This window comes from Oncorhynchus mykiss, chromosome 1, assembly GCF_057628025.1.
Source record: "Oncorhynchus mykiss isolate SJ-2025 chromosome 1, ASM5762802v1, whole genome shotgun sequence".
Lineage (NCBI taxonomy): Eukaryota > Metazoa > Chordata > Actinopteri > Salmoniformes > Salmonidae > Oncorhynchus > Oncorhynchus mykiss.
The window spans coordinates 32,004,525-32,030,456 of record NC_143022.1 but is presented as its reverse complement, the minus strand read 5'-3'; the positions used below and the strand labels follow the sequence as shown (position 1 = coordinate 32,030,456).

Here is a 25,932-nt window from a genome sequence, read left to right as displayed (position 1 = left end):
GAAATGGAAGACATTTGGAACCACCAAGACTCTCCCTAAAGCTGGCCGTCCTGCCAAACTGTAAAATCGGGAGAGAAGGACCATGAGTTGATCAGGAACCTGATGGTCACTCCGACAGAGCTCCAGTTCCTGTGGAGATGGGAGAACCTTCCAGAAGGACAACCATCTCTGCAGCACTCCACCAATCAGGCCTTTATGGTAGAGTGGCCAGATGGAAGCCACTCAGTAAAAAGCACATAGCAGCTCACTTGGAGTTTGCCAAAAGGCAAACGTAACAAGATTCTCTAGTCTGATGAAACCAAAATTGAACTATTTTGCCTGAATGCCCCTGGTACCATCCCTATGGTGAACCATGGTGGTGGCATCATCATGCAGTGGTGATGTTTTTTGGCGGCAGGGACTGGGAAACTAGTCAGGATCGAGGGAAAGATGAACGGAGCAAAGTACAGAGAGATCCTTGATGAAAACCTGCTCCAGAGTGCTCAGGACCTCCGACTGGGGGCGAAGGTTCACCTTCCAACAGGACAACAACTAAGCACACAACCAAGACAACGGGGCGGCAGGTAGCCTAGTGGAGCATTAGAGCATTGGGCCAGTAACCGAAAAGTTGCTGGATCGAATCCCCGAGCAGCCAAGGTCAAATCTGTCATTCTGCCGCTGAGCAAGGCGCCGAAATGTGGATGTCAATTAAGGTAGCCCCCGCACCGCTCTGATTCAGAGGGGTTGGTTTAAATGCTGAAGACACACTTCAGTTGTACAACTGACTAGGTATCCCCCTTTCCCCAATGCTGGAGTGGCTTCGGGACAAGTCTTCAAATGTCCAGCCAAAGCCCTGAAATGAACCCGATCGAACATCTCTGGAACCTCTGGAACCAACCTGAAAGAGGTGGAGCGGAGCTGCAGAGAATGGGAGAAACTCCCCAAATAAAGGTGTACCAAGCTTGTAGCGTCATACCCAACACTGACAAAAGGTGCTTCAACAAAAAGTAGAGTAAAGGGTCTGAATACTTGTGATATTTTATAAAATTAGAACATTTTTTTCAAATATGTGGAATATCTGAATATTTTTCGAATGCACCGTACAGTGGAACAAAAATACAGTATGTAAAGTGTTGGTCCCATGTTTAATGATCTTAAATATATCCCAGAAATTTTCCACATGCACAAAAAGCTTATTTCTCTCAAATGTTGTGCACTAATTTGTTTACATCCCTGTTAGGTGACCATTTCTCATTTGCCAAGATAATCCATCCACCTGAGAGATGTGGCATATCAAGAAGCTGATTAGATAACATGATCATTACACATGTGCACCTTGTACTGAGCACAATAAAAGCCCCCTAAAATGGGCAGTTTTGTCACACGACATCAAGTTGAGGGAGCATGCAATTGGCAGATATTGGCAACCAGAGCTGTTGGCAGATCATTTTATGTTAATGTCACTACCATAAGCTGCCTCAAACATTGTTTTAGAGAATTTGGCAGTTCGTCCAACCGGCCTCACAACCACAGACCAAGTGTAAATACGCCAGCCCAAGACCGCCACATCCGGCTTATTCAACTGTGTGATGTCTGAGACCAGCCACGCACAGCTGATAAAACTGGATTTGTACAACCTAAGAATTTCTGCACAGTCAGAAAGTCTCAGTGAAGCGCATCTGCGTGCTCGTCGTCCTCACCAGGGTCTTGACCTGACTGCAGTTTGGTGTCGTAACCGACTTCAGTGGGCAAATGCTCGCCTTCGATGGTCACTGGCACACTGGAGAAGTGTCCTCTTCCCGGCTGAATCCCGGGTTTCAACTGTACCGGGCTGATGTCAACATTGTGAAAAGAGTGCCAGATGGTGGCGGTGGGGTTACAGTATGGGCAGGCATAAGCTACGGACAACAAACAGAATTTTATTTTATTGATGTCAATTTGAACGCACAGAGATATAACGAGATCCTGAGGTCATTGATCCACCGCCTCATGTTTCAGCATGATAATGCACAGCCCAATGTCGCAAGGATCTGTACACAATTCCTGTAAGCTGAAAAAGTCCCAGTTCTTCCATGGCCTGCATACTCACTAGACATGTCACCCATTGAGCATGTTTGAGATGCTGCCGTACACATTGATCAAGAGCGTGTTCCGGTTTCCGCCAATAGCCAGCAACTTTGCACAGCCATTGAAGAGTGGGACAACATTCCACAACCAACAGCCTGATCATCCCTATTTGAAGGAAATGTGACATGTTGCATGAGGCAAATGGTGGTCACACCAGATAGACTGGTTCTCTGATCCACGGCCCTACCTTTTAAGGTATCTGCAATCAACTCGTGAAATCCATAGATTAGGCCCAAATTAATTCATTTCAATTAACTGATTTCCTTATATGAACTGTAACTCAGTAAAATCTCTGAAATTGTTGAATGTTGTGTTTATATTTTTTCAGTGTATACACAGTGTCTTCAAAGTTCACACCCCTTGACATTCTCCAGATGTTGTCTTAAAAATTTATTAAATTGAGGGGTTTTTCACTGGTTTACACACAACACACCATAATGTCAAAATATAATTATGTTTTTTGAAATTCTGACAAATTAATAATAAAATCAAAGCTGAAATGTATTGCGTCAATAAGTATTCAATCCCTTTATAAGCATCAATAAATTCAGTAGTAAAAATGTCACAACACGTTTCATGGAATTTTGAATGATTACCTAATTTCTTTACCCCACACATGCAAGGTCCCGCAGTTGAGCAATGAATATCTAACACAGATTCAACCAAAGAGGTTCTCTGGTTTCCATTGCGTCGCATAGAAGGGCCCTATTGGTACATGGGTAAAAATAAAAAGTATTTTTATTTTACCTTTATTTAACCAGGCAAGTCAGTTAAGAACAAATTCTTATTTTCAATGACGGCCTGGGAACAGTGGGTTAACTGCCTGTTCAGGGGCAGAACGACAGATTTGTACCTTGTCAGCTCGGGGGTTTGAACTCGCAACCTTCCGGTTACTAGTCCAACGCTCTAACCACTAGGCTACCCTGCCGCCCCAATGACCAATTCTATGTGCTTGTTGAACATTTCATTCCAAAAACATGGGCATTAATATGGAGTTGGTACCTCCTTCGCTACTATAACAACCTCCACTCTTCTGGGAAGGCTTTCCAGTAGATTGTGGTACGTTGCTGCGGGAACTTGCTTCCATTCAGCCACAAGAGCATTAGTGATTTTGGGCACTGATCTTGGACGAGTAGGCCAGGCTCGCAGTCGGCGTTCCAAATCATCCCAAAGGTGTTCAATGTGGTTGAGTTCAGGGCTCTCTGCAGGCCAGTCACGTTCTTCCACACCGATCTCGACAAACCATTTGTGACTCATTTCAGGAAACTAGGCATATGTTGCTCGTCACTAATTCACAGGAGAGCCATTTGAACATCGTTTCTTTTTTTGTGTCAGAAATACAATCTGGAACGGGTGAACTTTCATGTGCCTTAATAACAAACTTGTATGCCGTCTGTAAATACAAATAAAATTGTTACAATTACAAGCCTTGTTGGTTTAGCCACAGAAAAAGACGGTCAATCATAGTGGGAAGTGGGAAGGCTCCTAAAATAATGGCTGGGCTGGACACGCCAAGAGATAGGTTTGGATTGGACTGCTTCGGTCTATAACATGAGCTGGTCAGTATATGTAGGCAATCCTTTCTAACACTGCTTTTTAAAAACATATCACATAGTAGAACTGCAAAGGTGTTGCTCTCCACTTTCTGTAGGACTTAGTTCTGAAATCAGTGGAAAGCACGGTGGAATTAGAGTATGACAGCTGAGGAGATTCTGGCATTTGATTGCAAATTTGCAGACAGAGTCCAAAAGAGAACACACTGTTGTATAAAACACCTGTATCTGAACTACATCTTCAAAGTAAGGCAACCATGGCATCGGTGACAGAGGGAGATGAATCCATCCATGTATATGGGTAAAATAGTCTAGCTAGCTGCATTTAGAAGATATTACACATTTCTAATTTTGTCAAAAAGTTGTTTTCATTTCAAGTTACAGTGCACTGTTAGCTAGCTAACGTCAGCTGGCTGGCTCGCTAGCTAACGTGACATGTATGATATGTGCAGTGATATTATTCGAAACTCAGAGCCATTTGCGTTGATAGCTGTAGCCTAATTTTCGCTAGCTAACATAACATTGGTTATTTACCTGCAGATTCATTCTGGGTGTCACGAACTGGCTCGAAGTTTGTAACAAAAAGGGAGACAATGTGGAGATAAATATATTTTGTTATTCCTAAACTGAAGAAAACTAAATCCAATTAACAATGGTGTGTGTAGTCAGTAATCAGAAGTGTAAGTGAGTGTTTGCATGCATAAATGTGATAATGAGGGGGGTTGAAAGGTGCCAAAGCAAACAAACGGCCACAACCAAAATCTATCAGTGTCTGCATGGAGAGTCTCCCAAATGAATGGGGAAGAGGTGTATTTATCCCGGGACACACCCGAGCCCAGGTGTGTCCCATTTCGCTGACGACCCTCCCGGCTCCGCCCACCGACATCCTATTAAAGAAAACAAGAGCAAAGAGACAGAATACGGCAGACAGAGTGGGAGGATCGTCACACTGGGTAGTAAAGTTATGAGCTGGGATTATGGTTCATTGTTTAACTAGCTAGCTAAAAAATGACTCCACTATGCAAGTAACCATTTCAATAGATTGTTCATGATGTCACTGCGACAACTTCTGGCTATCTACTCTAATTTCAGAGCACTCGTCTGAGTGTGTCAGAGCGCAGAATAACTGACAAATTTACGAACACTCAACACCCGTTGACTATGGCCAGTGTGAGGAAACTTTGGCAAAAAAAATCATAATTAAATTGTTGCCAGCAGCACAAATGCAGTCCCCAATGCTCTGTAGAATATAACAGCCTAACCAGCTCTACATGGCCGAGTAAAATTGTCAGAGTGAGCTGTTCTCTCATTTGTGTCTGGAAGTAACTAGCAAGCTAGCCAACATTAGCCAGTTAGCTTGGGTCCTTGACTACCGCTGTTAGGGTCAGAATGCTCAGATGCCCTACTCCTCAGCCAGAGCATCTTGTGTGTGCTCAGAATGCTCCGAGAGTGAAACACCCTGAATTTACGAATGGACAATCTGACAACACAGTTTACGGACACCCAGAGCATACGCTGGCACTCCACATTGAATTTACGAACACACCTGCAGTATAAACCAGCCGTTAGTCTTGAAATCTTTGGTTGTTTAGTACATGGCCTCACATGTGAATCCTTCAAGAGCTGGGTGGGGCTAAAACTTAAGAGGGTGTGAACAACACTGAATGGGTGTAGACAAAGAGCTCTCCATTAGGTATACCAAAAAATTCAAGGGCCATTTTCTCAAAAGTGAGGTTACAAGTTTATCAACTTTCAAAGAAGAATTACTTAACTATTGTTCCTCAACTGTTGTGTATGATACACTTTTCTAGCTCTATACTTTCATCCAATGTAAAAAAAAAACAACTATTTCTAATTTTTGCTACATAAGACCGAATTGAGCCGGTTGACCACATTTCTGTATGGACCTCACTCTGTGCACGGGGGCATTGTCATGCTGAAACAAGAAAGGGCTTTCCCCAAACTGTTGCCACAAAGTTGAAGCACAGCAACGTCTGAATGTCATTGTATGCTGTAGCGTTAAGACTTACTTCACTGCAACTAAGGGGCCTAGCCAGAACCATGAAAAATAGCCCCAGACCATCATTCCTCCTCCACCAAATGTTATAGTTAACTGAGGTAACTGAGCTAAACGACTACCGCCCCGTAGCACTCACTTCCGTCATCATGAAGTGCTTTGAGAGACTAGTCAAGGACCATATCACCTCCACCCTACGTGACACCCTAGACCCACTCCAATTTGCTTACCGCCCAAATAGGTCCACAGACGATACAATCTCAACCACACTGCACACTGCCCTAACCCATCTGGACAGGAGGAATACCTATGTGAGAATGCTGTTCATCGACTACAGCTCGGCATTCAACACCATAGTACCCTCCAAGCTCGTCATCAAGCTCGAGACCCTGGGTCTCGACCCCGCCCTGTGCAACTGGGTACTGGACTTCCTGATGGGCCGCCCCCAGGTGGTGAGGGTAGGCAACAACATCTCCCGCTGATCCTCAACACTGGGGCCCCACAAGGGTGCGTTCTGAGCCCTCTCCTGTACTCCCTGTTCACCCACGACTGCGTGGCCACGCACGCCTCCAACTCAATCATCAAGTTTGCGGACGACACAACAGTGGTAGGCTTGATTACCAACAACGACGAGACGGCCTACAGGGAGGAGGTGAGGGCCCTCGGAGTGTGGTTTCAGGAAAATAACCTCACACTCAACGTCAACAAAACTAAGGAGATGATTGTGGACTTCAGGAAACAGCAGAGGGAACACCCCCCTATCCACATCGATGGAACAGTAGTGGAGAGGGTAGCAAGTTTTAAGTTCCTCGGCATACACATCACAGACAAACTGAATTGGTCCACTCACACAGACAGCATTGTGAAGAAGGCGCAGCAGCGCCTCTTCAACCTCAGGAGGCTGAAGAAATTCGGCTTGTCACCAAAAGCACTCAAACTTCTAGATGCACAATCGAGAGCATCCTGTCGGGCTGTATCACCGCCTGGTACGGCAACTGCTCCGCCCTCAACCGTAAGGCTCTCCAGAGGGTAGTGAGTTCTGCACAACGCATCACCGGGGGCAAATTACCTGCCCTCCAGGACACCTACACCACCCGATGTCACAGGAAGGCCATAAAGATCATCAAGGACATCAACCACCCGAGCCACTGCCTGTTCACCCCGCTATCATCCAGAAGGCGAGGTCAGTACAGGTGCATCAAAGCTGGGACCGAGAGACTGAAAAACAGCTTCTATCTCAAGGCCATCAGACTGTTAAACAGCCACCACTAACATTGAGTGGCTGCTGCCAACACACTGACTCAACTCCAGCCACTTTAATAATGGGAATTGATGGGAAATGATGTAAATATATCACTAGCCACTTTAAAACAATGCTACCTTATATAATGTTACTTACCCTACATTATTCATCTCATATGCATACGCATATACTGTACTCTATATCATCAACTGTATTCTTATGTAATACATGTATCACTAGCCACTTTAACTATGCCACTTTGTTTACATACTCATCTCATATGTATATACTGTACTCGATACCATCTACTGTATCTTGCCTATGCTGCTCTGTACCATCACTCATTCATATATCTTTATGTACATATTCGTTATCCCCTTACACTGTGTACAAGACAGTAGTTTTGGAATTGTTAGCTAGATTACTTGTTATTATTGCATTGTCGGAACTAGAAGCACAAGCATTTCGCTACACTCGCATTAACATCTGCTAACCATGTGTATGTGACAAATAAAATTTGATTTGATTTAGTTAGCACTATGCAGTCGGGCAGGTAGCGTTGTCCTTTCATCCACCATACCCAGATTCGTCCTTTGGACTGCCAGATGGGGAGTTTTTCAGGATAAAAAAAAGGGAAAAAAAGGAATGGAGCTAAGCAAAGGCTAAATCCTAGAGGAAAACCTGGTTCCGTCTGCTGTCAGCAGGACAATAACCTAAAACACATGGCCAAATCTACACCGGAGTTAAGAGTTTTGACTTTAATCTACGGCAAGACCTGAAAATGGTTGTCCAGCAATGATCAACAACCAATTCGACGGAGCTTGAAGAATTTGAAAAGAATTACAACAACAAAAATGGGCAAATGTTGCACAATCCAGGTGTGGAAAGCTCTTAGGGACTTACCCAGAAATATTCACAGCTGTAATTGCTGCCATAAGTGATTCTATTGACTCAGGGGTGTGAATACTTAAATTAAAGGAGATATTCCTGTACTCCATTTTCAATACATTTGCAAAAATGTAAAAAAATAAATTAAAAAAAAGTGTCTTCACTTTGTCATTTTGGGGTATTCAGAATAAAACCGTAAATTTGTCACATAAAACAAGTGCAGACTTTGCCATGAAATGCTTACTTACAAGCCCGTAACCAACAATGCAATTCAAGAAGGAGAAAATATTTAACAAGTAGACAAAAATAAAAAGTAATAATAAAAAGTAACACAATAAGAATAACGAGGCTATATACAGGGGGCAACGGTACCGAGTCAGGCTAGTTGAGGTAATCTGTACATGTAGGTGGGGGCGAAGTGACTATGCACAGGTAACAAACAACAGCAGTGTACAAAAGGGACAAGGGGGGTGGTGTCAATGTAAATTGCCCAGTGGCAATTTTTATGAATTGTTCAGCAGGCTTGGGGATAGAAGCTGTTGGAGTCTTTTGGTCCTAGGCTTGGCGCACTGGTACCTCTTGCCGTGTGATAGCAGAGAAAACAGTCTATATCTTGGGTGGCTGGAGTCTGATAATTTTATGGGCTTTCCTCTAACACCGCCTATTATATAGGTCCTGGATGGCAGGAAGCTTGGCCCCAGTGATGTACTGGGCCATTCGCACTAGCCTCTGTAGTGCCTTACGGTCAGAAGCCAAGCAGTTGCCATACCAGGTGGTGATGCAACCGGTCAGGATGCTCTCGATGGTGCAGCTGTAGAACCTTTTGAGGATCTGTGGACCCAGGACACTTTTTTCTCGCTCCTGAGGTGGAAAAGGTTTTGCCGTGCCCTCTTCACGACCGTCTTGTTAGGGATCAGCGTGGCAGATGTGTTGTTGCCTACTCTTACCACTTGGGGGTAGCCCATCAGGAAGTCCAGGATCCAGTTGCAGAGGTAGGTGTTAAGTCCCAGAGTCCTTAGCTTAGCGTTGAGCTTTGTGGGCACTATGGTGTTGAATGCTGAGCTGTAGTCAATGAACAGCATTCTCACATGTGTTCCTTTTGTCCAGGTGAGAAAGGGCAGTGTGGAGTGGGATTGAGATTATGCCATCTGTGGATCTGTTAGGGCAGTATGCGAATTGGAGTGGGTCTACGGTGTCCGGGAGGATGCTGTTGATGTGAGCCATGACCAGCCTTTCAAAGCACTTCATGGCTACCGATGTGAGTGTCACGGGCAGTAATCATGTAGGCAGGTTAACTTCACTTCCTTGGGCACAGGGACTATGGTGGTCTGCTTGAAACATGTAGGTATTACAGAGTCAGTCATGGGGTTGAAAATGGTTGAAAATGTCAGTGAAGACACTTGACATTTGGTCCGCACATGCATTGAGTACACATCCTGATAATCCGTCTGGCCCAGCGGCTTTGTGAATGTTGACCTGTTTAAAAGGTTTTGTTCACGTCGGCTACTGAGAACATTATCACAGTCATCCAGAATAGCGGGTGCTCTTGTACATGCTTCAGTGTTGCTTGCCTCGACGCGAGTATAAAACGTCATTTAGCTAGTCTGGTAGGCTCGTGTCACTAGGTAGCTCCTGTCTGGGTTTCCCTTTGTAGTTAGTAATAGTTTTCAAGCCCTGCCACATCCGACAAGCGTCAGAGTAGCAGGATTCAATCTTAATCCTGTATTTAAGCTTTGCTTGTTTGATGTTTCATCTGAGGGCATAGCAGGATTTCTTATAAGCGTCCTGATTAGTCTCCTGCTCCTTGACAGTGGCAGCTCTAGCCTTTAGTTCAATGCAGATGTTGCCTGTAATCCACGGCTTCTGGTTGGGATATGTACGTACAATCGCTGCTGGTACGACGTCGTCAATGCGCTTATTGATGAAGCCGATGAGGTAGTGTATTCCTCAGTGCCATTGGATGAATCCCAGAACATATTCCAGTCTGTGCTAGTTAAACAGTCCTGTAGTGTAGCATCCGTGTGATTTGACCACTTCCGTATTATGGGAGTGACTGGTACTTCCTGCTTTAGTTTTTGCTTGTAAGCAGGAATCAGGAGGATAGAATTATGGTCAGAATTGCCAAATGGAGGGCGGGAGAGAGTTTTGTATACATCTCTGTGCGTGGAGTAAAGGTGGTCTAGCATTTATGTTTCCCTGGTTGCACGTCACATGCTGGTAAAGGTTTGGTAAAACTGATTTCAGTTTGCAATAAATTCCCCGGCCACTTCTGGGTGTGCATTTTCTTCTTTGCTTATGGCCTTATAGAGTTGATTGAGAGCGGTCTTAGTGCCAGTTTCGCTTTTGTGGTGATAAATAAGACGGCTACGAAAAATACAGATGAGAACTCTTGGTAGATAGTGTGGTCTACAGCTTATCATAAGGTACTCTACCTCAGGTGAGAAATACCTCAAGACTTCTTTATTATTATTATTTTTATTTATTTTACCTTTATTTAACTAGGCAAGTCAGTTAAGAACAAATTCTTATTTTCAATGACGGCCTAGGAACAGGGGCAGAACGACAGATTTGTACCTTGTCAGCTCGGGGATTTGAACTTGCAACCTTCCGGTTACTAGTCCAACACTCTAACCACTAGGCTACCCTGCCGCCCCGATTAGACATCGTGCACCAGCTGTTATTTACAAAAATACACAACCTCCCACCTCTAGTCTTACCAGAGGTAGCGTCTGTTCTGCCGGTGCATGGAAAATCCACGTCTCTGTGAAACAAGATATTACCATTTTTAAATGTCCCGTTGGTAGGATAATCTTAACCGTAGGTCATTTTACTTTCCAGTGACTGCACATTATCAAGAAGAATGGAAGGCATTGGGAGTTTACTCGCACGCCTCTGGATTCTCAGAAGGTGGCCTGATCTGCAGCCTCTTTTACGGCGTTTTTTATTCACGCAAAAGGCGTGGGCCTGTTCCAGTGAAAGCAGGATATCCTTCTTGTCGGACTCGTTAATGGAAAAGGTTTCTTCCAGTTCGCGTTGGGTAATCGCTTTTCTGATGTCCAGAATTTATTTTTGTTCATAGAGACTGTAGCAGCAACATTATGGACACAATAAGTTAAAATAAGTTAGACAAAACACAAAAAAAGAAAAAGCACAATTGGTTGGGAGAATGTAAAATGTCAGCCATGTTCTTAGGCGCCATCTTCAAGATTGTGTGTAGATGGGTGAGAAAATATATTTAATACATTTTGAATTCAGAACAACCTCAATTTGTCGGGGCATGGACTCTACAAGGTGTCGAAAGCGTTCCACAGGGATTTTGGCCCGTGTTGACACCAATGCATACCACAGTTGTATGAAGTTGGCTGGATGTCCTTTGGGTGGTGGACCATTCTTGATACAGACGGGAAACTTGTGTGAAAAACAGCAGTGTTGCATTTCTTGACAAACGTGCGCCTGGCACCTATTACCACACCCTGTTCAAATATTGTCTTGCCCATTCACTCTCTGAACGGCACACACACAATCCATGTCTCAATTGTCTCAAGATTAAAAAATCCTTCTTTAATCTGTCTCCTCCCCTTCCTCTACACTGATTGAGGTGGATTTAACAATTCACATCAATAATGGATCATAGCTTTCTGGAATAACCTAGTCAGTCTATGTAATGAAAAGAGCACATGTCCTTAATGTTTTGTACTGGACTGGAAGCTATTGAAAATTAGATCTGTACGTAATTAAATAACCAAAGTGGTAATAGGACAAATATTTGTAGGAAAACAAAAGGGAAGAATAAAAATAAAAAAAAAGGTGTACTTTTGATAAGAGAGGTGAAGAAACACACCACCCTTGTCTATAGATCTGTAGCTCATGGATAGGAAGGTATTGAAAATTAGACATATCACAAGAAATATGGATATTTAAAAAATATATAACACCTTTTTTTTTAAATCAGGGAAGTGGTGAACTGGAATTCAAATTAATGTAGCATGGATGGGGTGGGTCAATGACTTCACATCTCTATTTTACCTGGATAGGAAGCTTTTGAAAACTCCAATTGTAAATTGGTAAAAAAAAAATAGCACCTAGAGATGTGCATCTTTCCCTTTCAAAATGATTCGGGCTCCAACACGATACGTTTTAGTTTGAAATGATTTGGTTTGATTAGATGTATATGAAATAGATGCAATATGATGCATTCATTGCATGAACACGTTAACTTTCCATTCTAAATTACAATCTGCTGCTGCGCCTCTGACCTGACTTCTATGTTCATAAATTATATGTAGGCACCAGAGCTGAGCCATAAAATAAACTGGTCATCTACCACCCAACTATCAGTTTTCATAACCGTAACGGTTTAGACCATTTGGAAGTTGACTCAGTGAGCTTCTCTTCTTCAACCATGCAGCGCAGGTAGCATGTAAGTGGCTGTCCTCATTATGAAATTATTAACTTTACACTGTATATCTAAAAAATGACCATATAAAGAACACCTACTCATTCAAGGGTTCTTTATTTTCCTATTTTGTACATTTTAGAATAGTGAAGACATCAAAATGACTAAATAACACATACATACATCATGCAGTAACCAGAAAAGTGTTAAACAAATCAAAATATATTTTATATTTGAGATTCTTCAAATAGCCACCCTTTGCCTTGACAGCTTCGCATTCCCTAAACCAGCTTCATGAGGTAGTCACCTGGAATGCATTTCTATTAAAAGGTGTGCCTTGTTGAAAAATGCATTTTTTTATGCATTTGAGCCAATCAGTTGTGTTGTGACAGAGTAGGGGTGATATGCAGAAGATATGGACTTGGTCTTTTACCAAATAGCCCTTTTATGACCACATCAGCTCAAATAAGCAAAGAGAATCAGTCCATTACCTTAACTTCTCTAGGGTAGGGGGCAGCATTCGGAATTTTGGATGAAAAGCATGCCCATATTTAAACGGCCTGCTACTTGGGCCCAGAAGATATGATATGCATATACTGGTAGATTTGGATAGAAAACACTCTAAAGTATCCAAAACTGTTAAAATAGTGTCTGAGTATAACAGAACTGATTTGGGAGGTGAAAACCTGAGAAAAATCCAGTAGTAGTTTCTTTTTTGGTTTTGTAGTTTTCTATTTAATGCCATTACAGTATCCATTGACTTAGGACTCAAATTGCCATTCCTATGCCTTCCACTAGATGTAAACAGTCTTTAGAAATGGTTTCAGGCTTGTATTCTGATAAATAGGGGGGGTAAGACCAGGCTGAATGAGTGGACCCTGCCGTGTCACAGAAATGTTTCATGCGCAATCCCGAGAGTGCATTTCTTGTTTACCTTTTATATTGACGACGTTATTGTCCGGTTGAAATATTATAGATCATTTAGGCTAAAAACAACCTGAGGATTGAATATAAACACTGTTTGACATGTTTCTATTAACTTTACGGATACAATTTGGATTTTTTGTCTGCTTGTTTTGACTGTGTTTGAGCCTGTGGATTACTGAACAAAATGGAGGTTTTGGGATATAAAGAGACTTTATTGAACAAAAGGAACATTTAGAGTAAATTAATGTCTTCTGAGTGCACCATATGAAGATCATCAAAGGTAAGGGATTAATTTTCTCTCTATTTCTGAGTTTTGTAACTCTTCTGCTTGGCTGGTTACTGTTGGTAATGATTTGTCTACTGGGCTATGTTCTCAAATAATCGTAAGGTATGCTTTCGCCGTAAAGCATTTTAAAAATCTGACACCGTGGTTGGATTCACAAGAAGTTCATCTTTAACCTGTTAGAGCTCTAGGGGCGCTATTTCATTTTTGGATAAAAAACGTTCCCGTTTTAAGCGCGATATTTTGTCACGAAAAGATGCTCGACTATGCATATTCTTGACAGTTTTGGAAAGAAAACACTCTGAAGTTTCAGAATCTGCAAAGATTTTGTCTGTAAGTGCCCCAGAACTCATTCTACAGGCGAAACCAAGATGATGCATCACCCAGGAATTAGCAGAATTTCTGAAGCTCTGTTTTCCATTCTCTCCTTATATGGCTGTGATTGCGCAACGAATGAGCCTACACTTTCTGTCGTTCGCCCAAGGTCTTAGCAGCATTGTGACGTATTTGTAGGCATATCATTGGAAGATTGACCATAAGAGACTACATTTTCCAAGTGTCCGCCTGGTGTCCTGCGTCGAATTCGGTGCGCAATTGCCAGCTGCTTCTACTTTACCATTTGATTCAGGGGAGAAAGCATGTGTCCAAGAACGATGTATCAATGAAGAGATATGTGAAAAACACCTTGATGATTGATTCTAAACAACGTTTGCCATGTTTTCAGTCGATATTATGGAGTTAATTTGGAAAAAAGTTTGCGTTTTGAGGACTGAATTTATGGATTTTTTTTGGTAGCCAAATGTGATGTATAAAACGGAGCTATTTCTAATACACAAGGAATCTTTTTGGAAAAACTGAGCATCTGCTATCTAACTGAGAGTATCCTCATTGAAAACATCAGAAGTTCTTCAAAGGTAAATGATTTTATTTGAAGGCTTTTATGTTTTTGTTAATGTTGCGTGCTGGATGCTAACGCTAATGCTAACGCTAAATGCTAACGCGAAATGCTAACTCTAGCTAGCTACTTTTACACAAATTATTGTTTTCCTATGGTTGAGAAGCATATTTTGAAAATCTGAGATGACAGTGTTGTTTACAAAAGGCTAAGCTTGAGAGATGGCATATTTATTTCATTTCATTTGCGATTTTCATAAATAGTTAACGTTGTGTTATGCTAATGAGCTTGCTGATAGATTTACACAATCCTGGATACAGGGGTTTTTTCATAGCTAAACGTGACGCAGAAAACGGAGCGATTTGTCCTAAACAAATAATCTTTCAGGAAAAACTGAACATTTGCTATCTGAGAGTCTCCTCATTGAAAACATCTGAAGTTCTTCAAAGGTAAATGATTTTTTTGAATGCTTTTCTGTTTTTTTGTGTAAATGTTGCCAGCTGAATGCTAATGCTAAATGCTACGTTAGCCATCAATACTGTTACACAAATGCTTGTTTTGCAATGGTTGAGAAGCATATTTTGAAAATCTGAGATGACAGTGTTGTTAACAAAAGGCTAAGCTTGAGAGCTAGCATATTTATTTCATTTCATTTGCGATTTTCATGAATAGTTAACGTTGCGTTATGGTAATGAGCTTGAGTCTGTATTCACGAACCCGGATCCGGGATGGGGAGATCAGAAAGGTTAAACCTATGTGAAATGTTTTGTTTTCTGAATTTTTATGAGTATTTCTGCATTTGAATTTGGCGCTCTGCACTCTCACTGGATGTTGGCCTGCGCCCCACATACCATAGAGAGGTTAACTACACATGGTTGATGATATTACCAGTTCATCTAGCGTGTCCTGCGTTGCATATAATCGATGCAACGCAGGGGGATGATTTATCAAAAGAGCATTTGCGAAAAAAGCACAATCGTTGCACAACTGTACCTAACCATAAACACCAATGACTTTCTTAAAATCAATACACAGAAGTTGTGCTGCCATCCTGTTAGAAGGTAACAGATTATTTTATTACAATGGTTCAATTGGATTTTCATTGTGTTCAATGGTGTTATTTACCCCCTAGTGGATATTTCTGGTACTTAGAAAGACTACGCAAACAGGAAGTAGAGAATTTGTTCTGCACGCATAGAAGCAGCTACAAACAACGCTACGGTGCAGGTCTTTCAATGTAGTTATTTCTTGTCACGCTTCAGCCTTGGAAAATATTTGTTTGTAAGTTCAATTCAAGCATTTAGCTAATGATTATAATCTTGTTATTGATAGAATTGCTTACATATCAATGTTGGTTGCATTTACTCACAAATTGCAATGCCTTTCATGTATGTCGTTAGCTGTATTACTTTGCTCGTGCGTCATGCAAACAAATTGTAAAATATACAATACTGTAGTTGTTACTGTTCCTAGTGTAATATGCTTTGTTATTCTACATAAATGGTTGTACATTAGAGTAATGAAAGGAGCCAATTACCATATGAGTAACAATTAGCTATATGGTTTGGCATCATGCCAGATGCATGGTACCTTAGCGCGTGCTTTGTATTTATGCAACTTCAAATGTATAATGTACAGCTACAGTGTTTCGGTGTGAATTGAATACTAAAGTATATTCTTTTCTGTATTTTGCAGTTTCACAACATAAACGTTTTCAATATATTCATTCAAGAAAAGTCACGCCTTGGGAGTTATTGAAGATTTAGTTGTTAGCTATCTGTCTAGTTTTGCATGGGAACGCAACTCAAGGGCAGAATAGTGAAAAAACATCATCACAGCGAATCAAGCACAAGAATAACTGCACACGGTGGTTATGTTTCTACGTTCATCAGCCAACAACGCCTCTTATCCTAGGGAAGACCAGCAGTCTACGATGCAACAACCAGAGCCAGGAGTTCAACAGAGAGAGATGGAAGAGCCTCTTCAGCACATTGGGACCAAGTCTCAATCTACAAGATCAAGGTCGTCAAAACAGTCAAGCAGATCCTCAACGGCGAGTTTTGCAGCCGTCAAAGCATGCGCCAAGGCAGACGCAGCGCGTGCACAAGTTTCTTATGCTGAGAAGGAAGCTTCTGTGATGAAACAAAAGGCAGAAATAGAGGCCAGCTTGTTGAAGCAAAAAGCTGACCTCGAGGCAAGTTTATATGTTCTCCAAGTTGAGAGAGCAGCTGCTGCTGCGTTGGCTGAAGCTGCAGCCTTTGAAGAAGCTGTAGAATCAGAACGCAGAGAGCTTCGCAAAGAACTAGACACAGGGACACAGCCCTTAAGTCCAGTCCAACGTACATGTGAGTATGTGCAACAACATGCTAGGCCCTACTTTGCTGAACTTCCATTTGAAGTGGAGAAACAAGAGCTTAGTGTTGACCCAGCTACATGCCATAATCCAGAAAGTAGCAAACAGAACATGAGCAGAGACTCTCCGTTCAAAAGAAAGGAACAGCAGCATGGTGGAAATGGAAAACAAGCCCACTTCCAGTCACACACACAAAACTTCCCTGAGTCACAAGTGGCACCAGACCTCATCAAGTACCTCCTACGCCGTGAGATGGTGAGTTCCGGACTCCTGAAGTTTGATGATCGTCCTGAAAATGATTGGGCATGGAAAGCATCCTTTCTCAATGCGACCAGAGACTTGAATTTATCAGCCGGGGAAGAGTTAGATCTAATTACCAAGTGGCTAGGGGCAGAGTCATCTGAGCAAGCAAACAGAATTAGATCTGTCCATATTTTCAACGCAACAGCAGGACTTAACATGGTCTGGCAACGACTAGAAGAGTGCTATGGTACACCCGAAGTGATCGAGAATGCACTGTTGAAGAAAATTGAGGATTTTCCAAAACTGGCTAACAAAGACAATCACAAACTAAGAGAACTAGGTGACATTCTCCTCGAACTGGAGTGTGCTAAAGTAGAAGGGTACCTTCCAGGCCTCGCTTATCTGGACACATCTCGGGGGGGTAAACCCTATTGTAGAGAAACTTCCATTCAGTTTACAAGAAAAATGGATAGCACAGGGATCCAAATATAAGGAGGACTATCGGGTAGCATTCCCACCATTCTCGTTCTTCTCGAGATTCATCAGGAACCAGGCGAAAATTAGAAATGACCCCAGCTTCACCCTCTACACCTCAACTAACCAGGTGCCCATGAAAAGTGAGAAACCTGCCAGGTACAGCAGCAAGACACCTGTGACTGTATACAAGACAGATGTGTCATCTGAGGCCTCAGACCACCAAACCAAACCCAGTAAGACAAAGGTTGAAAACCCTGACCATCACTGTCCAATACATAAGAAGCCTCATCCTCTTAAAAAGTGTCGTGGGTTTAGATACAAAACTCTAGATGAGCGCAAATCATATCTCAAAGACACTGGCATTTGTTTCCGATGTTGTGGGTCAACTCAGCACAGAGCTAAAGACTAAGGTTTCAATCAAGTGCTCTGAGTGCGACAGCGACAGGCATCTTGCTGCTCTGCATCCAGGCCCAGCCCCTTCAAATACAGACACCGCTACAGCAGAGACGGAGCATGGCGGGGAGCAAGGTGACGATGCTCTTCTATCGGTCACCTCAAAGTGTACAGAGATCTGTGGTGAGGCAGTCAATCCAAGATCATGTTCAAAAATATGCCTAGTCAAAGCTTATCCGGCTGGGAAAAGAGAGAAAGCTGTCAAAATGTATGTAGTGCTTGATGAACAGAGTAACAAATCTCTGGCCAAGACAGAGTTTTTCAGTCTCTTCAACATCAATGACAACTCTGCTCCATACACCATGAAGACGTGTTCTGGGGTAACAGAGACTTCAGGCAGGAGAGCCGTCAACTTCATGGTGGAGTCTATAGATGGACACATGCAGCTCACTTTCCCTACTCTGATAGAGTGTGATATGATGCCAGACGATAGGATGGAGATTCCCTCCCCCGACATTGCGTATCATCATCCCCATCTGCAACCAGTTATGGACAAAATTCCAGCAGTGGACCCAGACGCTCCCATCCTCCTGCTTTTAGGACGAGACATCTTAAGGGTACACAAGGTACGAGAGCAAATCAATGGGCCCCACGACACTCCTAATGCACAGCGACTCGACCTCGGGTGGGTCATCGTGGGTGAGGTCTGTCTGGGAACGGCTCACCGACCAGCCAATGTTAACGTGTTCAGGTCGATGTGTTCCTAGTTCGAGCCCAGGTAGGAGCGAGGAGAGGGACGGAAGCTATACTGTTACACTGGCAAAACTAAAGTGCCTATAAGAACATCCAATAGTCAAAGGTATGTGAAATACAAATGGTATTGAAAGAAATAGTCCTATAAATACTATATTAACTACAACCTAAAACCTCTTACCTTGGAATATTGAAGACTCATGTTAAAAGGAACCACCAACTTTCATATGTTCTCATGTTCTGAGCAAGGAACTTAAACGTAAAAAAATAAAAAAATAAAAGCTAACATGGCACATATTGCACTTTTACTTTCTTCTCCAACACTTTGTTTTTGCATTATTTATAGCAAATTGAACATTTCATTATTTATGAGGCTAAATTGATTTTTAGATGTATTATATTAAGTTAAAAATAAGTGTTCATTCAGTATTGTTGTAATTGTCATTACAAATATATATATAAAAAAAATTAAAGTAAAAAATGTAAATGGGCCGAGTAATTGATATCGGCTTTTTTTGGTCCTCCAATAATCGGTATCGGTGTTGAAAAATCATAGTCGGTCGACCTCTAATATAAACCACTAATAAAAGTACATCAATAATAAGAAGAGACTTGCTTAAGCCAAGAAACATGAGCAATGGAAATCTGGTCCTTTGGTCTGAGGAGTCCAAATGTGCGATTTTTGGTTCCAACCACCATGTCTCTGGAAGACGCAGAGTAGGTGAATGGATGATCTCCGCATGTGTAGTTCCCACTGTGAAGCATGGAAGAGGTGTGATGGTGCTTTGCTGGTGACACTGTCATTTATTTAGAATTCAAATTTAGAATTCAAGCACACTTAACCAGTGCTGCATCAGATGACCTGGCCTCCACAATCACCCGACCTCAACCCAATTGAGATGGTTTGGGATGAGATGGACCGCAGAGTGAAGGAAAAGCAGCTAACAAGTGCTAAGCATATATGGGAACAAGACTGTTGGAAAAGCATTCCAGGTGAAGCTGGTTGAGAGTGACAAGAATGTGCAAAGCTGTCATCAGGGCAAAGGGTGGCTACTTTGAAGATTCCCAAATATAATATTTGTTTAACAATGGACAATTTTGGTTACTAAATGATTCCATGTGTTATTTAGTAGTTTTGATGTAGAAAATAGTAGAATCAAAGAAAACCCTTGCTTGAGTAGTTGTGTCCACACTTGACTGGTACTGTATGTAGACTGCTGATGGTGAACCTGAACAATCTAATATAAGCCCGATCAGCATGTAGCCTACCTTTAGCCAGATGAGAGTTGTGTCTCTGGCCGTAGTATGGGCTACTTTTATTCCATTAAAATACAATTTAACACCACATTTGATAATAAAAAACATTTACATTGGTTGTTACTCAACTAATAAAGCATAACATTGCACAAGCCATTTTACAAACATTTGAATACTGAAGGTGATCAGGAATAGACCTACCTCGTTGGGCAGTGCGCGAAGCTGCACACAGCGCGCAATTTGATTTGGCTGCTGATATTGTCCGTGGATGTTCGGCATGCAAAATGACTGTCAACATAATTACGTGTTTAGTTTTAACACTGAAGGAGAGGATGCAAATGTCACAAAAGATCAGGTCGTTTTGGAAGGTTACGTTAGAAAGTCATTTGAGCAAAACATTTACAGGTGATTCGTAGCGTTTGAATCGATTTTCGGACCGATGGATGTTATATTTGGAAACGATGCACTCATAACTTAAACATTTGAACCTGGGATCGATGCGTATCGGTGAATGTTTCATCCCTAACTGCACCCTTAGTAGTTAGGGGGGTAGATGCACCTTGTTCACTACGGTCATATGACATAAATATATCACTCACCCTAGGACATTCCATCGGGGAGCTATTATGTTACATGTTCTGTTTAGAGGCAAATTGGCTCTGGCAGCCAAATCAGACAAATACTCCATGGAATCATTGTACGGTTCTAGAAACAGCCCTCCACTTTCATATCACAAATTATTTAACAAATACTAAATATACACTTACTGTATGTACCGGTTTTAACACAGTTGCAGCCAACAATGTTTTTCTGTGACAATACAATTGTGCCGTCCGATCTTCGTTTTACACAGGTGTTCAGAGGCGCATGATCGCTAATGAGCACAGTTAGACGTCTGACTTCTGTTGGTTTTCCATAAACACGTGCTGTAACATGGAAATATGGCCGTGTGGGAACCCTAACCCTATAAAGTGGGTAGTAATTTAACATTTTAAAGTCATTTATCGCTGATATGTAAGATACTTTCCTTATGTTTCCAAAACCGTACCGCGGGTAATGTTAACGTTTAGAGAAAGCGTTGGGGATCTTAACAAAATTCACCGACCAGAATATATCAATAGGCGCTAAAGGTAGTTGGCGTCTATGAATGGGCTAAGATGTCAATGTTCATTAATTACAATGACCATTTCCTCAGCGTAAGGAAGCTACCTCATTAATAATGTAGCATAACTCAACTAGTATGCATAAATAGAAATGTGGAACCAATCATCCTTAAACATGGAACATTGTGTGTGACCTTGAAGTAGTTTACTAATAATGAACTCTTGGAATAACAAAAGAGTTTAATATGATTGTACTCTATTTTTCACCGATTTCAAGAATCCCCTAATACCACGTTTACCAACTGGACTGAACTGAAACTACTGACCTGTGAATTGGCTGACAATTCCCCATCAAAAAGACATTCGTTTGTTTCTCGTAAATCGATTATTCCAAAGCCACTGCAGAAACAGTTTTTGCCTTATGGTAGTAGAACAGTGAAGAAGAAAACTGACACGATTCCACGCTCAGTTCTTTTCTACCTGAAGTTGAAGCAGGTTTTAGAAATGCTCCTTAATTGTTGCCTAAATTGCTTTTATAATAGAGAGAATGTTTAGTATTGGCGATAATCAGACTTCATCAATAGCAATGATATAACTCCATGATTCACCCCTTCCTCAGCATCTTTATCATCGGATCCTGTAGCCTACTTGTCTGTGTAACATCCGTTCATTGGTTGTATGATTCAAAAGACCAAGTGAAAAGACGTCCCATTTTTCGTTTTTGGTTTCTGAATTTGAACAACAAAAATCGAAAATCGACTTGTTTTCTCAATTATTGTCAGAATTGGACATGTAATAACAGAAAACTAAATCTATTTCATTTTTGATTAGTTTATACCCGGAAGTAGGCTTAAGAGGTGCGTTCACATCCTAGGTTGGCAGCACAAAGAATGGATTAGACTGTGTGAGTCTGACAGGAAGATACAAATAATGTTAGCTAAAATGCAGAATTCATCATGAAGTTAGCGTGCCAATAGAACAAACTCAACAGCGGAACAAAGTTGGCTTGCATTTGCTTGCTAGATAGTACTGGCTGGCTACTGCTGTGTGTATGTGTGGCTCAAACTTTTTACATACAGTTAAGGTGTTGGAATGACAGTCGTTAGATCCAAGTTCGAGTCCCGGTCGAGTCAACCCCCCCCCCCAAATTCGCTACAATATACTTTCATGTTTGGTTAAAACTACAAATTTTTGCTACAACTTCTGAGTCTGTTGGAGAGGATTTTTTATTTATTTATTTTTTATTTCCCCTTTATTTAACCAGGTAGGCAAGTTGAGAACAAGTTCTCATTTACAATTGCGACCTGGCAGGATCACCTTGAGCAAAGTGAATCACTGATCTACAAACGGTATTCCCTGCCAAATAGGCTTTATTTGATTTAAGCTTTATTTAACTAGGCAAGCCTTAAGAAAATCTTATTTACAATGATGGCATACCAAGAGGCCTTCTGTGGGGACAGGGGCTGGGATTGAAAATAAAAATACACTACATAAAGAGAGACCTTAGACAACAACATGGCAGCAACACAAAACATGGTACAAACATTATCGGGAACAGAAAACAGCACAAAAGGGCAAGGAGGTAGAGACAACAATGCATCAAGCGAAGCAGCCACAACTGTCAATAAGTGTCTGTGATTGAGTCTTTGAATGAAGAAATAGAGATAAAATGGTCCAGTTTGAGTGTTTTTTGCAGCGTGTTCCAGTCGCTAGCTGGAGCGACCCAGGGATGTGTGTGCTTTGGGGACCTTTAACAGAATTTATGTGATTAAGATTAGCCTCCCCTTTCATATGTGATCTCCCCACCAAACACACAAGCACAACCATCTGATGCAACCATTCATTAATTGGAGACAGCTTGTTTCAATTAAATAACATTTTCTCAGATTTTCTAACTGCAGCAAACCTAGTGGATCATGCTGGAGATACCGGTAAACGCAAAGTGCAAAAAAACAAACATGGGGCCAATCATGGGTCAAATCTCAAAATGGCTGAATTGTAAGTGTACATACATAATACTCCTGTGTTGTACTGTACACTTTTTATTAGACTAGATGGCAGTAATGTGCTACCACCCCTACTGAAAGTTGAGATGTCATTTGTATGGAGTTAGCGGTTTCAAAGGGTAACGTGAGCAGAGCATAAAACTTGTTTTCCAGTGTTTTTCTTGGCTCAGAGTAAAACAAAGTTAAAAAAAACAATCCCAGACTTAATTTCAATGTAATAAATCTAGCTAATTTTCCCCAGGTCATGAAACTGAGCCATATTTTTTATATATATATACTTATTTGCAACTTCTCCTTGCCAAAATGTCCTTGCTGCTTTGACAGGATATCCTAATGATAAGTGTCCACCTCTGAAAGTAGAGATTGCGTTTAAAAGCTCTCGTAAGGTGTGACATTTCAATTTTGGTGGGTGCTATGCTGGCCCAAAGGTTCCATGGCCACAATAAAACAAAATTATGAATTAATGTAATTTTAATGCCACCCTTAATGATCTTCATAGAGCATTTTGGGTTAGATAGAGGATCAGTTTTGTTTTTCTCAGCAGCAGCACTTGGACCTGATGTCATCAATAAACTTATTTTTTTTATCCCTGTTGCTTCCCTTTGTTGAGGCGTTATTCTGTAACGTGTATGCTGGGAGGCAGAAAGCATGTACAGGGAGTGAATCATTTTATAAATAAACAAACATGGAACAAAACAAGAAACACAAAAAGTGTACAGACATGAAACAGAGTAAATAACTCCTCAGGAAAGAACCAAGGGTAGTGACAGATATAGGGGAGGTAATCAGGAAGATGATGGAGTCCAGGTGAATCTCATGAGGCGCAGGTGCACATAACGATGGTGGCAGGTGTGTGTAATAATCTGGCTACTTCGAGCGCCGGAGAGGGTAGCTGGTGTACACGTGACATATGGCTTATTTTGACAAGGTAGAGATAAAAAGATAATAATAATAATAATAATAATATAACCAGACAGGTGTGCATGTGAAATGATTTGCTGTAATCCTAAACAAAAGCACCAGTGCATGAACAATAATAAAGGATGAATTGCATAAACATATTTGTGGAAATATATTAATGACAAAATGTAAAAACAGTAATCTGTATTGTGCCCTTATGCCCGTGTCTTTACACATGAATCAATCTCATCTTCTCTTTATGCTTCGGGTCCACAGTCAGCACACATCAAGCCAACAAACAAATCGGTTGCACTCCACACAGTTTTCATGGGCCTTGTTTCGTGTGTACAATGTCAAGTCGGCAGGTATCTTCTTTTTCCAGAGTGGGAGCTGTGGTGCTTGGGGAAGAGGGAGAGCAGGAGGTCCTGCTGCCTTGGCGGACTGCTTGGTGGCTGTAGCTTCTTTCTTGTCATTCATGTGGTTCTCACTAAACTCACATGCCAGATCCATGATGAAAACTCTCCTACAGACTGTTTTGTCAAGGCATTGCTTGTACAGCATGTGCGTGTTGATAGCAGCCATGTCGAACACATTGTAGAACACAATAACAGGCCAACAGCGAGTACCTCCTTTTACAGTGTACAGTCTTGCCATCTGGTCAAGTGCATCCACACCAACCTATTGCATGAAATAAAATAGAATCGAAAAGGTTAGAATTACATGGAATAATAGTACTAATAGTAATAACAATATTAATGTAATATAATAAAAGGATATAATATTTGGTGTTTGGAAAGGCTATCCATATATGGCAGAGATGTTTACCTTCGTGCAATAGTAGTCTGTCTCCGGTTTCTTCATCTGGTCACTGCTGGTGGCAACAGTGGGATGCATGGTGTTGAGAATGCAAACACCCTTATTTCTTTTACATCTGTACACTGTGAGTGTTGTTTTATAGTCGCAATTAAACGGCTCAGACACGAGAGGTATGTGGCAGGGTCTACAGTCAATCATGGATCACAAAAACTGAACCAGCCCCGTCGAGGACCCCGTTGTCTTGCTTCCAGACAAACTAAACAACTTCTTTGTTTAACTTTGAGGAAAATACAGTGCCACCGACACAGCTCGCTACCAAAAACCTGCAGGCTCTCCTTCACCACAGCCAACGTGAGTAAAACATTTAAACGTGTTAACCCTTGCAGGGCTGACGGCCCAGACGGCATCCCTAGCCGCGTCCTCAGAGCATGTGCAGACCAGTTGGCTGGTGTGCTTACCGACATATTCAATCAATCCCGATCCCAGTCTGCTGTTCCCACATGCTTCAAGAGGGCCACCATTGTTCCTGTTCCCAAGAAAGCCAAGGTAACTGAGCTAAATGACTATTGCCCCAGAGCACTCACTTTGCTTTGAGAGACTAGCCAAGGATCATATCACCTCCACCCTACTTGACACCCTAGACCTACTCCAATTTGCTTACCGCCCCAATAGGTACACAGACGATACAATGGCAATCAGAATGTACACTGGCCTAACCCATCTGGAAATGAGGAATACCTATGTAAGAATGCTGTTCATCTACTACAGCTCAGCATTTAACACCATAGTACCCTCCAAACTCATCAATAAGCTGACCCTGGGTCTCGACCCCACCCTGTGCATCTGGGTTCTGGACTTTCTGATGGGCCACCCCCAGGTGGTGAGGATAGGAAACAACATCTCCACCCCACTGATCCTCAACACTGGGGCCCCACAAGGGTGTGTTCTCAGCCCTCTGCTGTACTCCCTGTTCACCCATGACTGCGTGGCCATGCATGCCTCCAACTCAATCATCAAGTTTGCAGATGACACTTATAATTTTGTGGAAATGTGAATTGAATGTAGGAGAATATAATTTAAATATATAAACTTGTTGAAAATGCTATTGAATACATACTGCTATGCATAACACTCGTGGCTCCGTCAAGTAGGATTTGCAATGGCGAATGAACCTCTTTTATGCCAGAGTTTACAACAAAGGCTGGTCCTGGAACGTATAACCATTACATATTTCCATTTACCTCAGCTCATTGGCTATCTTCCAAGCTAGATTTCAAGATGATCAGTGGTCATTGGGCCAAAATACAGTCAATCAACGATAGA

General features: G+C 41.8%; 2 protein-coding genes and 1 long non-coding RNA gene across 3 annotated transcripts in view; 2 read left to right on the top strand and 1 right to left on the bottom strand.

Moving 5' to 3' along the window:
• gnrhr4 (gonadotropin releasing hormone receptor 4) overlaps positions 1 to 21,127 on the bottom strand; it is a 28,162-nt gene extending 7,035 nt beyond the window's left edge. Inside the window, exon 1 of the mRNA XM_021598349.3 lies at positions 20,552 to 21,127. The gene's annotated coding sequence lies outside the window, so the exon portion shown is untranslated. The remainder of the gene's footprint in view (positions 1 to 20,551) is intronic.
• LOC149985474 (uncharacterized) lies at positions 13,607 to 25,461 on the top strand. The gene is made up of 3 exons (XR_016493212.1): positions 13,607 to 14,327; positions 14,696 to 14,757; positions 24,894 to 25,461. It is a non-coding gene; the product is annotated as an uncharacterized LOC149985474 (long non-coding RNA).
• On the top strand, positions 15,464 to 18,217 carry LOC149985475 (uncharacterized). The gene is made up of 2 exons (XM_090226496.1): positions 15,464 to 15,589; positions 16,004 to 18,217. Exon 2 carries the CDS (start codon positions 16,182 to 16,184, stop codon positions 17,394 to 17,396), a length of 1,215 nt encoding a protein of 404 aa, XP_090082622.1. The 5' UTR covers positions 15,464 to 15,589; positions 16,004 to 16,181; the 3' UTR covers positions 17,397 to 18,217.
• Positions 25,462 to 25,932: the final 471 nt, after the last annotated feature.

Excerpts from the sequence above, each read along its gene's own strand:
- LOC149985475 (XM_090226496.1), top strand. The coding sequence starts at position 16,182 with ATGTTTCTACGTTCATCAGCCAACAACGCCTCTTATCCTAGGGAAGAC.